The following is a 14,916-nucleotide window of genomic DNA, read 5'->3' as shown; positions in this document are numbered from 1 at the left end:
CTCCAAGCACGACCCTGCCCTGGACTAGATTTTTTTWAAATACTAAACCCTCCCCTGAAATTGAAAAAGCATGACCGTCCCCCATTTTACTACAGGTACCCATTCTGTACATTTCAATCCATCCCTTACATCTAAGTGGACCTCCGGGCATTTACCATACACCCTACACCCTACATCCTACACACTCCATCCTGTCTCAGTAGACTAATGGAGATTCTGTCATCGCCTCGAGAGAAATTACTGCCACTTACCAATACACACACTCTCTCTCTTTCTCCCCCTTCTCTCTCTTTCTTGGCCATGTTTCTCTAACACTCCACTTCCCACTCTCTCTTCATCATTTCCCCACATTCTCTCTCTCCCTGGTCCCACTCCCAGAATATAATGCACCCAAATGACTCTCACAATAAGACATGATGGCAGGCCGACTAGAACTCATCTCAACAATGCGGTGGGGTTAGCTCTGTGCCTCGGTGGCTCCCTCCGCTCCGGAGAGAACACTGCTTCGTCCGCATCCTTGGGGCGAAAAATATGCCACAGCATCTCCTCCCTCACTTCATTTTCTAAAACCCGCCTGCCTGGTACCGCTTGCCCGCCTGCCCACACGTTGAGGGGAAGGACAGAGAGACGGCCCCCTTGTCAATCTCCTGCCAATGGCTGCTGTCAAAACAGAAGCTGACAAGCGAGACCGACGAAGACGCTAAGACGGCCTGGCGGGACACCTTACTGACAGCAGGCTCTGTCGGGCTCTCGCCGAGAGAGAGAGAGGTCACAGAAACGGGAGACACAGGAGATGGGAGAGCTTCACACTCATTAAGGAAGGGCCTTTTCTATGTCTGGGACTCAGAGATTGGAGAAGACTAAATGACATATATCTGCATGAGAGAGACTTGAGTCTTACTTCCTTAGGCCTCACACCAGGACTCCGCAAGGTCTCTAGATATAAAAGGATGTGCTTATTTTTGTGACTAAACATGAAGCGGTAAGGTGCCCCTTAAGAGCTGATCTGGAGTCAGTTTTATTTAGTAGACTGGTTGCATTCCCTAAGTATTAAGGTATGGAGAACACTGATCCTAGACCAGCACTCTGGACTGGAGCCAATGGCACCTCTAGCTGTATTAGAGTCAGCATGTTAACAGGCAGTGCTTGTTGCTTACCTCTGTGAGGTGGGGGTTGGGGTTGAAGCCACACTGGTTGCAGACGGTGGAGCGGCACTGTGTGCAGGTGTTGTAGTTTGGCAGGGCCGGCGGATTGGTCAGCTCCGTGGTGGAGCAGAGTGGGCACAGCTTGCTGACGGGCATGGGGGCGATCTGGGGCACTGAGTAGGGCGAGGTGGGGGTGATCCCACGGTCCGGGGACATTGAGGAGGAGCGACCCGTCCGGCCACCCGAACCGCTGAAGTCCACCTGGAGGTTTCGTCTGGAGGCATGCTGACCTGGACCACCACCCATCCCAGCACCCATCCCTGGCCCATGACCCTGAGCCTGCCCTGGGCCTGGGCCGTGGCCTGAGCCATGGACTAGGCCTGAGCTATGCTGCATCGGCCTGTGGCTCTCTTGGTTGGCCAGTCTCTGACCTCCTCCTCCACCCATTCCTCCGTAGCCAGCCTGCATCCCAGATTTAGGACTCCCCGTGGGAACCCTGAAGAAAAACAACAGGAATCAAATGAATTTCAAATATAACATCCCTTCTGTTTAGCTCTTCTACAGATTGTGAACAAGATATTTGGTGGTTTGGTCAGTATCACTGAATCTTTTCATTCTATCAAAAAATGGCCCTGAAGCTCCGGCTAAGACTGAAACAAGACACTGAAAAACTGCTCTGATCTGGGGAAAGCATAAATTTGGATCAAAGAGAACCACAGTAGTTCCGGCCAATCATTTGCTTAATTTGCTTCAGTTGATTCATGGGAGCTTGACACAAGTATTCGTTGTAGAGAGAGACCTATTTTGCGACAGCCTAAGTCGGTATGAGACATTTGCTTTCAGCTACATGTGAATGTCACAAAATCTCTCTCATCCACCCCCACGCCTTAGATCTGAAGTTACTGTCTCCAAATTCACATCTCTTCAAAGCCCTGCGAGCCAGACTTCACCTAGTGACCTTCACGTGGAGCGGACTTAGGGAAGCTGTGCGTGCGTGTGTACACTTAATGCAGTCTCATCTGGTCTAATGATGTTAAATGTCTCCTGGCAGCTCTCATAACAGTTTGCCCTCTTCACCGTAAGCTCTACCCAGCAGGTAAAAGGCTACAAGGGCCACAGGAGCATCAAACCAACCAGGCGGCTGGAGCAAAGTGCCATAATGAGGGGTTCAACACATAGAAAGCAGGCTAAAGTGCATACGTTGTTTTGCAGGCTGTCGGGAAGCTTCTACAGTGCTTGAGCCATTTCAGCACCATAGAGCTGTCCCTTTCAGCCCCATGAGCCATTTCAGCACCGTTTTAGCACCACGGCGCTGTCCACTTACACATAGACATGTCTCACTTTGTCCTAAACGCTTACAGTCCCACCTAAAGTAAACAATAAAATCAGTCCCACCTAATGTAAACCATATGTTTGCCATATGTCTGTATGCATGCACTCTGATGAAGGCAAAAATGGTTCAAATGTTAATTACATTTTTAACAAAGGATTATTAACTCAAGCACTGTGCTTACTGTACTCTCTTCATGTTAAAAAATATAATAATCATCTTTTCCTTCAGAGGTCTAAATACCTCTATGGACCGTAAAGGGAATCATACTTCAACCTATCATGCTCATGCACTTATATATAGGAATTAGTGGATATATGGGACACTATCAAATGTGCCTTTAGAGGCCATGCAATTTAGTACTCATCTCTAAAACAAAAGAAAATGAGGTCAAAAGAGTCCATATTAACAAAGGAAATGGAAGGACTAACAGTACAGTTAGATAGCAATACAAAGCTGCACCGTAGAGGCTCAGAATAAGTTAGAAGAAAAACAAAAAGAAATGGAGGAACTTATTCAAGAAAGATCCAGTGTAATATATTATAAAACATAAAGCGAACTGGATGGAATATGGGGAAAAATGCACCAAATWATTTTTTTCATCTTCAACATAGAAATGCTACCACAAATAATTGACTGAAACTTGTTACACATGATGAGTCACCCATGATTCACCAAACAATATTTTGAAAGAAGAAGTAAAGTAATTTAAGCGTATGTTTTCGTGTCAGTCTCCTCCATCTCCACTAACCGACGCTAATTGTATGGATTTGTTTCCTATTAATAATGTAAAATTAACAGCTGTACAGAAAGACTCATGTAAAGACCAAATTACAGAGGAGGAACTTCTTGATGCAATTAAAGCCTTTAAATCCAGGAAACTCCAGGGCTGGATGGCATACCAGAGGAGGTATACCAAACCTTTTTTGATATACTCAGAGGACCGTTATTAGCATGTTTTAACCACTCCTATATAAACGGTAGATTAACGGACACGCAACAAGAAGGTCTGATTTCATTATGACTGAAATAGTATCCAAGTGGTATATATAAAGATCCAGTCCATTTAAAAAAATTGGAGGCCTCTTACACTTCAGTGTTGTGATGCAAAAGTTCTAGCTAAATGCCTTTTAAATGCCTTTTAAACCTTTTAAATTATGCCCATATCATTTAAAAGGTTTTGTCGGATATTATTTATCCTAATCAGACAGGTTTTTTACATGGACAATACATTAGAGATAATATAAGACAAGTACTGGAAACAATAGAACACTCTGTGAAACCAGGCCTGGTTTTCATAGCTGACTTTGAAATGACATTTGATAAAGTACGACTGGAGTTTAGATATAAATGCCTGGAATATTTCAATTTTGGAGAATCTCTCATAAAATGGGTTAAAGTTATGTATAGTAGCCCTAGGTGTAAAATAGTAAATAATGGCTACTTCTCAGAAAGATTTWAACTGTCAAGAGGAGTAACACAAGTTTGTCCACTATCGGCATATCTATTTATTATTGCCATGGAAATGTTAGCTGTTAAAACTAGATCCAACAATAGTATTAAGGTGTCATTGCACGCTGATAAGTCACGTTTTCTTCTGAATCCACAATTAGAATCCCCACAGCCTCATAGTGGATCTGAATACTTTATCTAACCTCTCTGGATTAAAACCAATTTATGATAAGTGTACAATATTACGTATTGGATCACTAAAAAAAGACAACTTTCACATTACTGTGTAGTTCATCAATAAAATGGTCTGACGGGGATGTTGACATACTCGTGGTGCATATGCCAAAAGAAAGAAATAATCTCACATTTTTATAGAAAGTTAGCAAAAATAGATAAGATCTTGCTACCATGAAAGGAAAATACCTGTCTATTTGTGGGAAAATCTTCAGTCATATCACAGTTGACCTATTTGGTTTTGCCTACACCTAGCGACCTGTTTTTTTTAATTATATGAGCAAAAAATATGTTGGGGGGAATGGAAAGCCAGACAAAATTAAAAGGGCCTATTTATATAATTAATATGAATTCGGATTGCAGAAATTATTAAATATTAAAGCATTAGACCTCTCACTAAAGGCATAAGTCATACAAAAATTATACTTAAATCCGAACTGGTTTATCGCAAATTAGTAAGAACGTCTCACCCCATGTTCAAGAATGGCCTTTTTCCCATTATTCAGATTCCAACCGCTCACTTTCGGTTATTTGAAAACCAAATAATCTCCAAAATATAGTTATTTTTTAAACAAGCCATAGAAAGTTGGTTGCAATTTCAGATTAATCCACCAGAAAAGACAGAACAAATAATAAAACAAGTCTTGTGGTTACACTCAAATATACTAATAAAAAAAACTTTATTTTTCGAGAATATAAAAAAGGTTCAGTGGCTTGCTATTCACCCCCTTGGCATTTTTCCAACTTTGTTGCCTTACAACCTGGAATCAAAATGGATTTTGGGGAGATTTGTATCATTTGATTTACATAACATGCCTACCACTTTGAAGATGAAATATATTTTATTGTGAAACAAACAAGAAATAAGACAAAAAAACATAAAACGTGAGCGTGCATAACTATTCCGCCCCCCCTCCCCCCAGAGTCAATACTTTGAAGAACCACCTTTTGCAGCAATTACAGCTACAAGTCTCMTGGGGTATGTCTCTGTAAGCTTGGCCATTCCAAGACATTTAATGTTTCCCCTTAAACCACTTGAGTGTTGCTTTAGCAGTATGCTTAGGGTCATTGTCCTGCTGGAAGGTGAACCTCCGTCCCAGTCTCAAATCTCTGGAAGATTGAAACAGGTTTCCCTCAAGAATTTCCATGTATTTAGCGCCATCCATRATTCCTTCAAATTCTGACCAGTTTCCCAGTCCCTGCCGATGAGAAACATCCCCACAGCATGATGCTGCCACCACCATTCACTGTGGGGATGAAGTTCTCGGGGTGATGAGAGGTGTTGGATTTGCGCCAGACATAACGCTTTCCTTGATGGCCAAAAAGCTCAATTTTAGTCTAATTTGACCAGAGTACCTTCTTCCATATGTCTTTTGGCGAACACCAAACATGTTTGCTTATTTTTTTCTTTAAGCAATGGCTTTTTTCTGGCCACTCTTCCYTAAAGCCCAGCTCTGTGGAGTGTACAGCTTAGAGTGGTCCTATGGACAGATACTCCAATCTCCGCTGTGGAGCTTTGCAGCTCCTTTTGGGTTATCTTTGGTCTCTTTGTTGCCTCTCTGATTAATGCCCTCCTTGCCTGGTCCATGGGTTTTGGTGTGTGGCCCTCTCTTGGCAGGTTTGTTGTGGTGCCATATTCTTTCCATTTTTTAATCATGGATTTAATGTTGCTCCGTGGGATGTTCAAAGTTTCTTATATTTTTTTATAACCCAACCCTGATCTGTACTTCTCCACAACCTAACCTGTTTGGAGAGCGCCTTGGTCTTCATGGTGCCGCTTGCTTGGTGGTGCCCCTTGCTTAGTAGTGGTGCCCCTTGCTTAGAGGTGGTGCCCCTTGCTTAGTGGTGGTGCCCCTTGCTTAGTGGTGTTGCAGACTCTGGGGCCTTTCAGAACAGGTGTATATATATACTAAGATCATGTGACAGATCATGTGACACTTAGATTGCACACAAGTGGACTTTATTTAACTAATTATGTGACTTTTGAAGGTAATTGGTTGCAGCAGACCTTATTTAGGYGCTTCATAGCAAAGGGGGTGAATACATATGCACGCACCACTTTTCAGTTATATTTTTTTCATTTCACTTCACCAATTTGGACTATTTTGTGTATGTCCATTACATAAAATCCAAATAAAAATCAATTTAAATTACAGATTGTAATGCAACAAAATAGGAAAAATGCCAAGGGGACGAATACTTCTGCAAGGCACTGTATAATCTTCGTAAATTATATCATAAATAAATAGGACTGGTGGAGTTATGTCACATGCAGCTAACAGAACCAACTAATAGCAGCATTACAACCAACTAATAGCAGCATTACCACAAAAATAGAAGGAGCAAGTGGAAGGGGGAAAAAGTAAGGAACTTGTCTGTCGGCCATGCATTAAAGAACAAAATTGGTTAAAGAAAATTGTGATAAATAAAAATATACCAGTTTAATTTAAGGACAAAAAATGACAGCTGTGCCATATAGATTGCAAAATAGTTGGGAAGAGATTTCGATGTACCGATTCCAATGCACATGGTTTATGAATTGACATGCAAAACAACGCCGGATTCAAAACTTAGAATTGTTCAATTTAAAGGATTATACTAAATGATTGCAACCAATAGTGTCACGCCCTGACCTTAGTTATCTTTGTTTTCTTTATTATTTTGGTTAGGTCAGGGTGTGACGAGGGTGGTATGTGTGTTTTTGTCTTGTCTAGGGTTTTGGTATGTCTAGGTGTGTGTGTGTGTAGTCTAGGCATTATGTAGGTTTATGGTGGCCTGGATTGGTTCCCAATCAGAGGCAGCTGTTTATCGTTGTCTCTGATTGGGGATCCTATTTAGGTTGCCATTTTCCAGTTTGGTTTGTGAGTTATTGTCTATGTTGATGTTGCATGTCTGCACGCCGTGTTTATAGCGTTCACGGTCGTTTGTTATTTTGTTAGTTTGTTAGTGTTCTTCGTGTTCAGTCGTCTTGTATTAAAAATATGTATTCACATCACGCTGCGCTTTGGTCTCCTCTCTACGACGAACGTGACAAATAGAATGTTATATATACATATGGGGGATACAATCTTCCCAGCTCTGCAGATTTTGCTGCGAAGAGGCAGAGTCATTAGATCATTTATTTTGGTACTGTCCATATGTAGCTTGTTTTTGGTCACAGGTCCAGAAATAGCTTAAGAATTGCAACATTTGCCTAGAACTAACGCTACAGATAGCAATACTGGGTGATTTGAAAAGTCATAGTCAATCGATCAATAATATAATAATACTTTTAACGAAAATGTTTCTCTTTAATTTACAATCTGTAGAAACTATGAGAACAGAAAGGTTCAGAATTTTGATGAAGCATCACAGCACAGATAAAAAATATATGGCAAATAGAAATCCAATACGGATGGTGTTAAGAGATAGATGGGAGGGGTTGAATGGAGCTGGAGGGTGGGACTGATAACAAGATAACAAATGTAAAATACACTGTGTGTGTAAAATGTATATAGGTGTCACGCCCTGGCCTTAGTTATCTTTGTTCTCTTTATTATTTTGGTTAGGTCAGGGTGTGACGAGGGTGGTTTGTGTGTTTTTTTGTCTCGTCTAGGGTGTTTGTACTGTCTAGGTTTTTTTTGTAGAGGTATGGGGTTGTGTTCATTATAGGTGTTTATGTAAGTCTATGGTTGCCTAGATTGGTTCTCAATTAGAGGCAGGTGTTTATCGTTGTCTCTGATTGGGAACCATATTTAGGCAGCCNATCGTTGTCTCTGATTGGGAACCATATTTAGGCAGCCATGTTCTTTAGGTATTTTGTGGGTGATTGTTTCCTGTGTCAGTGTTTGTGCCACACGGGACTGTTARGGTTTGTTCACGTTTATCGTTTTTGTGTTCATAGTTCAGTTTTCTATATTAAAACGTGGATACCTACCATGCTGCGTATTGGTCCGATCCTTGTTACACCTCTTCAGAGGAAGAAGAGGAAGACAGCTGTGACAATAGGTTCAGAACTTTTGTGAAATAGCACAGTTAAAAATATATGGCAAATAGAAATCAAACTGGATGGACATCAGAAATAGATGGGAGGGTTTGAGGGTAGAGGAAGGCCAGGACTAAAAACAAACAAAATATAACTATTYTAAAAAAGATTGTGTCCGTAAAGTGTACACTACCGTTAAAAAGTTTAGGGTCACTTAGAAATGTCCTTGTTTTTTAAAGATTTTTTTTTTTTTTTTGTCCATTAAAATAACATCTAATTGATCAGAAATACAGTGTAGACATTGTTAATGTTGTAAATGACTATTGTAGCTGGAAACAACAGATGTTTTATGCAACATCTACATAGGTGTATAGAGGCCCATTATCAGCAATCATCACTGCTGTGTTCCAATGGCATGTTGTGTTAGCTAATCCAAGTTTATCAATTTAAAAGGCTAATTGATCATTAGAAAACCCTTTTGCAATTATGTTAGCACAGCTGAATCTGTTGTTCTGTTTAAAGAAACCTTTGACTGTTTTTCTGGACTCCATTCACGCCTGCCTGACCATTATGCCTTGACCTCGAGCCTGCCTGCCACTCTGTACCTCTGGAACTCTGAACTGGTTTTGCACTTTTGCCTGTCCACGACCATACTCTTTCCTACCCCTTTTGGGTTAATAAACATATTGGACTCTAACCATCTGCCTCCTGTGTCTGCATCTGGGTCTCGCCTTGTGCCCTTGTAAGTTGAGTATCTGGAGCATCAGCATTTGTGGGTTTGATTACAGACTCAAAATGGCCAGAAACAAAATACTTTCTTCTGAAACTCGTCAGTCTATTCAGTCTATTCTTGTTCTGAGAAAMGAAGGCTATTGCATGCGAGAAATTGCTAAGACACTGAAGATCTCGTACAACGCTGTGTACTACTCCCTTCACAAAATAGCACAKACTGTCTCTAACCAGAATAGAAAGAGGAGTGAGGTGTTTTGCGGGTACTATTTAATGAAGCTGCCAGTTGAAGTCTTGTGAGGCGTTGGTTTCTTAAACTAGACACTCTAATGTACTTGTCCTCTTGCTCAGTTGTGCATCGGGGCCTCCCACTCCTCTTTCTATTCTGGTTAGAGCCAGTTTGCGCTGTTCTGTTGTTACGGCTGTCCTCGCTGACAGAAGGTGTGGACCAAAACGCAGAGTGGTTAGTGTTCATTCTTTTTATGAAAGTCCACAAAACACTTCAAAATACAAAAACAACCAACGTGACAAACCCGAAACCGTCCTGTGTGGCAACAAAACCTCCACAGGAACAAACAKCCACAAAACACAAGTGAAACCCTGGCTGCCTAAGTATGATTCTCAATCAGGGACAACGATTGACAGCTGTCTRTGATTGAGAATCATACCAGGCCGAACACAAAATCKCAACATAGAAAACCCACCCAACTCACGCCCTGACCAACTAAAATAAATACAAAACAAAGGAAAATAGGTCAGGAACGTGACAGAACCCCCCCCTTAAGGTGCAAACTCCGGGCGCACCAGCACAAAGTCTAGGGGAGGGTCTGGCGTGGTTGTCACGGTGGCGGCTCTGGCATGGTCGTGGTCCACCCCCATAGTCAACCCCGCTTCCGTGGCCTCCTCCCATATCCACCTCCATGTCATCCACTATTCCAAAGGCAGTAACGGATGAGGGGTAGCACCTGACTGAGGGGCAGACCGGACTGAGGGGCAGCACCGTACTGAAGGGGCAGCACGGACTGAGGGCAGCAGGACTGAGGGGCGGATCCTGGCTGGCTGGCTTGGGATCCTGGCTGGCTGGCTCTGCGCGGATCCTGGCCTGGCTGTCTGGCGGTCCTGGCTGGCTGCTCTGCGGCCTGCTGGCTGGCTCGGCGGATCTGCTAGCTGTTTCGGCGGTCTGCTGGCTGAGGACTGGCCTGGCTGGCTCCTGGGTCTGTGGACGGGCTCTGGCTGGTCCTGTGCTGGAGGCTCTGGCTGTCTGGCTGGACGGCTCTTGGGCTGGCTCTGGCTGCGGATGGCTCTGGTGGTTCCTGGCTGGACGGCTCGGCTGGTCTGGTGGACGGCTCTGGTGTCTGCTGGCGTCTGGCTGCGGCTGCGGTCTGATGCTCGGGGAGACGGGCAGTCGGGCAGACGGCCAGCTCTGATGGCTCGGACGCACGGGCAGCGCTGGGCAGGCAGACAGTTCAGACAACGCTGGGCAGGCCGACGTTCAGCAGCGCTGAGCAGTAAGCAGCGCAGGCGGTTGGGCAGACGGCCAACTCTGAACCTGCTGAGGCGCACAGTAGGCCTGGTGCGTGGTGCCGGGAACTGGAGGCATGGGCTGGAGACACGCACCACAGGGGAGGTGCGTGGAGGGGAACAGGGCTCTGGACAGCACTGGAAGCCTGGTGCGTGGTGTCGGCACTGTGGTATGGCTGGGTGGGAGGTGGCGCCGGATATACCGGACGTGGAGGCGACACGCGCTCTTTGGCACCGAGCCTCCCCAAACCTTACCAGGTTGAATGGTCCCCGTAGCCCTGCCAGTGCGGCGAGGTGGAATAGCCGCCACCTGGGCTATGCTGGCGAACCGGGGACACCATCTGTAGGGTGTGCCATGTACGCGGCCCGAGGAGACGTACTGGAGGCCAGATATGTTGGGCCGGCTTCATGGCACCCGGCTCGATGCCCACCTAGCCTACCAGTGCGGCAAGGTGGAATAGCCCGCACTGGGCTAGCACGGTACTGGGGACACCGTGCCTTTACCGCATAACACGGTGTCTGACCAGTCGATGCCTCTCACTCCACGGTAAGCCCGGGGAGTTGGTCAGGTATCCAACCCGGCTTCGCACACTCCCTTTAGCTCCCCCCAATTTTTGGGTAGCCTCTCGTGCTTCCGTGCTAGCCGCCGTACCCTCATATCCTCCGGTTCCTCTCTCGGTTGCCTCTGCTCTCCTCGCTGCCTCCAGCTGTTCCATGGAGCGGATCCTTTCCAGCCAGGATCTCCTCCACTGTGTAGCAACCCTTGCGTTCAAGACGTCTTCCCATGTCCATTCCTCTGTCTGTCTCTGCTGCTGTCGTGCCCTTCTCCACTCCGCTTGGTCCGTTTGTGTGGGTTTCTGTTACGGCTGTCCTCGCTGACAGAAGGTGTGGACCAACGCAGAGTGTTAGTGTTCATTCTTTTTATGAAATCCACAAAACACTTCAAATACAAAAACACCAACGTGACAAACCGAAACCGTCCTGTGTGGCAACAAAACTCCACGGACAAACACCACAACAACAAGTGAAACCCTGGGTGCCTAAGTATGATTTCTCAATTCAGGGACAACGATTGACAGCTGTCTCTGATTGAGATCATACCAGGCCGACACCAAATCCCAACATAGAACCCACCAACTACGCCCTGACCAACTAAAATAAATACAAAACAAAGGAATAAGTCAAGACGTGACATACTGTGAAGGGAGTAGTACACAGTGTTGTACGAGATCTTGAGTTATTGGCAATTTCTCGCATGGATAACCTTTATTTCTCAGAAAAATAGACTAACAAGCTTCAGAAGAAAGTTCTATGTTTCTGGCCATTTTGAGGCCTATTATCGAACCCACAAATTGCTGATGCTAAGATACCCACTTGTCTAAAGAGGCCAGTCTTCATTGCTTCTTTCATCAGCACAACAGTTTTCAGCTGTGCTAACATAATTGCAAACAGGTTTTCTAATGATCAATTAGCCTTTTAAAATGATAAACGTAAATTAGCTAACACAACGTGTCATTGGAACACAGGAGTGACGGTTGCTGATAATGGGCCTCTGTACGCCTACGTAAATATTCCATAAACAATCTGCCGTTTCCAGCTACAATAGTCATTTACAACATTAACAATGTCTACARTGTATTTCTGATCAATTTGATGCTATTTTAATGGACCCAAAAAATCTGCTTTTCTTTCAAAAACAAGGACATTTCTACGTGACCCTAAACTTTGCAACGGTAGTGTATATAGTATTTAWAAGCTGGAAGTAGAAGCCCAAGAGTTGTTGTTTATTAGTTTACTCCTATTAGGGGAAGGGTTTGCGGGAGAAAAAAAWAAWAATAATAATAATAATTTGTATGTATATATATTTGTGTGTATATTTATATATGTGTGTATGTATTTATATATATATTTACCCAAATTACATATGGGGATTGGAAATGATGCAGACAATTACGTTGATGGAAGCTGCAATCTATCCGTAACGCTGAAGCTGATCTACCCCCTGAAAAAGAAACTGTGGTCAAGCTGGTGATTGTTTTGTGGCCCTCCAAACATGTCTTCCAATAGAAATGTTAGCCGGAAAACAAATAATGAAATAGTAAGGTAGAGTGTGAGGCTATTCACTGCTCTGAGGCAGGTGGTATTTGTTTCCGACTGCTGTGACAATCTATCTACAACAAAGCCTGCCGGAGAAGTAGCAGGGTACATAAGAGAAGCCTTAAAACGGTTTTCGCCTTGTAACAGTCGACTGATTTCTCTTCCTTGTTTCCCTTCGTGTTGAACTTTCCAGTGCAGTTCCTGACAGTATTGAACACAAAACTCACACTCGTGTACGCACACAGTACACCAGCAAACACACACACGTGCAAACACACACACGTGCACACACACACGTGCACACACACGTGCACACACACACACACAACACAACACACACACACACACACACACACAACAACACACACACACACACACACACACACACACACACACACACACACAACACACACACACACACACACACACACACACACACACACACACACACACACACAACACACAAACAACAAAGCCCTAGCAGTTTAGCTTTCTGTTACAAAGATCAGGGATTGTCTAGCATTCTCTCTGTCTCCAGATGCTGTAGAAGAAGAGGGACGCAAATGTGGTACACGGGGGATCTCTTCAAAACAACACCTGGGTTTATTCAATCTATTACCAGTAGTGGGTGTGTTATTACACATACAGAGGAGCGCATCAAGCTAAAGCAGCTCACAAAGATGGCTGCCGCCCAAACTGCTATCAAGCGGTCACACTGCTCAGGTAAGGGGGGGGGGGGGGGGATGGTGACTCATTCTAAACCTGAAGACTTTACCCTGATTCACTCAAAGTGCTTGAGGAAATGAGCATGAAACAGCACTGGGGCTGTAAGAAGGACTCACAGCCGTTTTGAGCTCCCTCCCCCTCTCTCATCTGTGGACAGCAGGAGAGCCWGAGAAGCAGAGGAGAGAGAATCAAGCTGCTTTAGGCCTGTGAACCTGTCATGCTTTGTACATTCACCCATTAACCGGGTGGGTCCGTGCATGGGCAGAGCAGCTCTTTGTGAGCTGTCGCGGAGCAGAATACGACCACAGAATAGACTCATAGACGTCCGAAGTGATGATAACGCCGCGCCACACCTCGCTACAATAACGCAGGCGTCTCATAATTACTCAGCAAAGACGACGTGAAAAACACACTTTCCTCCAACGCAACACCTTTTTCTCAGTGTTTACAGAGCCGCTCCGGCCGTTTCCCGGAGGTCATTCATCAGTGTTGCGTAAGAAGTTAATGACTCTGACCGTGCTAGCCTCCCCCTTCTCTTCAGCTGGCTAATACAGGAGGTTAGATTCAGGGGTCACCAATTAAAGCTGATGTGTGAAAGGAAAGCGCTAGTCGTAGCTAGCCGCGCGTTGTGCTGTCATACTGTATAGCTGGGTCTCCTGTTCTTTGAACTGTTCTTTCTCTGTTGTTCACAGCTGGGTAGGTTCCTGCAGTAGGCTAATCTCTCTCTCTCTCTCTCTCTCGTCTCATGGCTGTGCATGTCTTTTCTTGTTGGATATTTCACTGCCATTACTAGGACTTTCACTACTATCGATTCTTCAGTTCGTAGCACACACACACAGAGGCCCAAACAGAGCCATACACAAGGCCCCAAAGTAGTTTCAATAGGCTCTTCAACAAATTCCCGTTTTGTCTTGACAGCTATTTTCATCAACTACAGTACATACTGTAACAGTAAAAAAACAAACAAGGAAAACCAGGGTTGAATTTCAACCCCGAACTTTAACTCTAACTGCTCCTTACAGTTCAGCGTCATCAAGCTCCCTTGTACAACATTACCCATTTAAAGCACGCCTGTCGAGTGCTGCTGTGTAGTGGGGTTGTTTAATAGGGTTAATTTGGGATGCATTCTCGTGACACTGGTACCAGCGGAGCAGGTGACGTCGACGGTGACCTCATATTAAGGCGTCACTCGATCAGGAATGCAGGGGCACCCGAGGGCCAACTCTGAACTGCTGGCACTGACAGCCACAGTCAGTGTTCTATTAGACATAGTACATACACTGCACAGGACGCACACACAGACAGAGAAAGATAAGGTACACAAGGGAGTGATTACACACACATACACACACATACACACACCGATAAAGATGGTAACACACTGGCTTTGACGTGGATAATATTCCTCTACTGCAGTGGTATTCAAAAAATAGTACAGATTATTGTATGGGACAATATGCAAACGTTTTTGAGAAAGATAATTTGAAAAATACAACTTTCTTGAGTAAACGTATTTATTGGTTGCTTTTCATTTCGATAAGAGATGAAAATGTAATGAATTGAAGGTCGAAATTGACAGATTGGGGTTCCCGATGAAAAAGTTTGAATACCACTGCTCTACTGTATAGGAGCCAAACCAGACCACTAGAATATAAATGCTCACCATAATAAATTAAGATGACTCAAGTGGCATGTGGCCTGCACTTAGTTACAATATG

At 44.3% G+C, this 14,916-nt stretch overlaps 1 protein-coding gene across 1 annotated transcript in view; it reads right to left on the bottom strand.

The window, feature by feature from the left end:
• Positions 1-563: 563 nt before the first annotated feature.
• Positions 564-14,916, bottom strand: part of LOC139028067 (protein bassoon-like) — a 55,337-nt gene continuing 40,984 nt past the window's right edge. Inside the window, exons 2-3 of the mRNA XM_070444621.1 lie at positions 1,158-1,641; positions 564-749 (exon numbers count right to left, since the gene is read on the bottom strand). Coding sequence (XP_070300722.1) covers positions 564-749; positions 1,158-1,641 — 670 coding nt within the window. The remainder of the gene's footprint in view (positions 750-1,157; positions 1,642-14,916) is intronic.

Source organism: Salvelinus sp. IW2-2015, linkage group LG7 (genome assembly GCF_002910315.2).
Source record: "Salvelinus sp. IW2-2015 linkage group LG7, ASM291031v2, whole genome shotgun sequence".
NCBI lineage: Eukaryota > Metazoa > Chordata > Actinopteri > Salmoniformes > Salmonidae > Salvelinus > Salvelinus sp. IW2-2015.
Note: the sequence above shows the minus strand (reverse complement) of the source record. Positions and strands in the feature narration are given on the sequence as shown.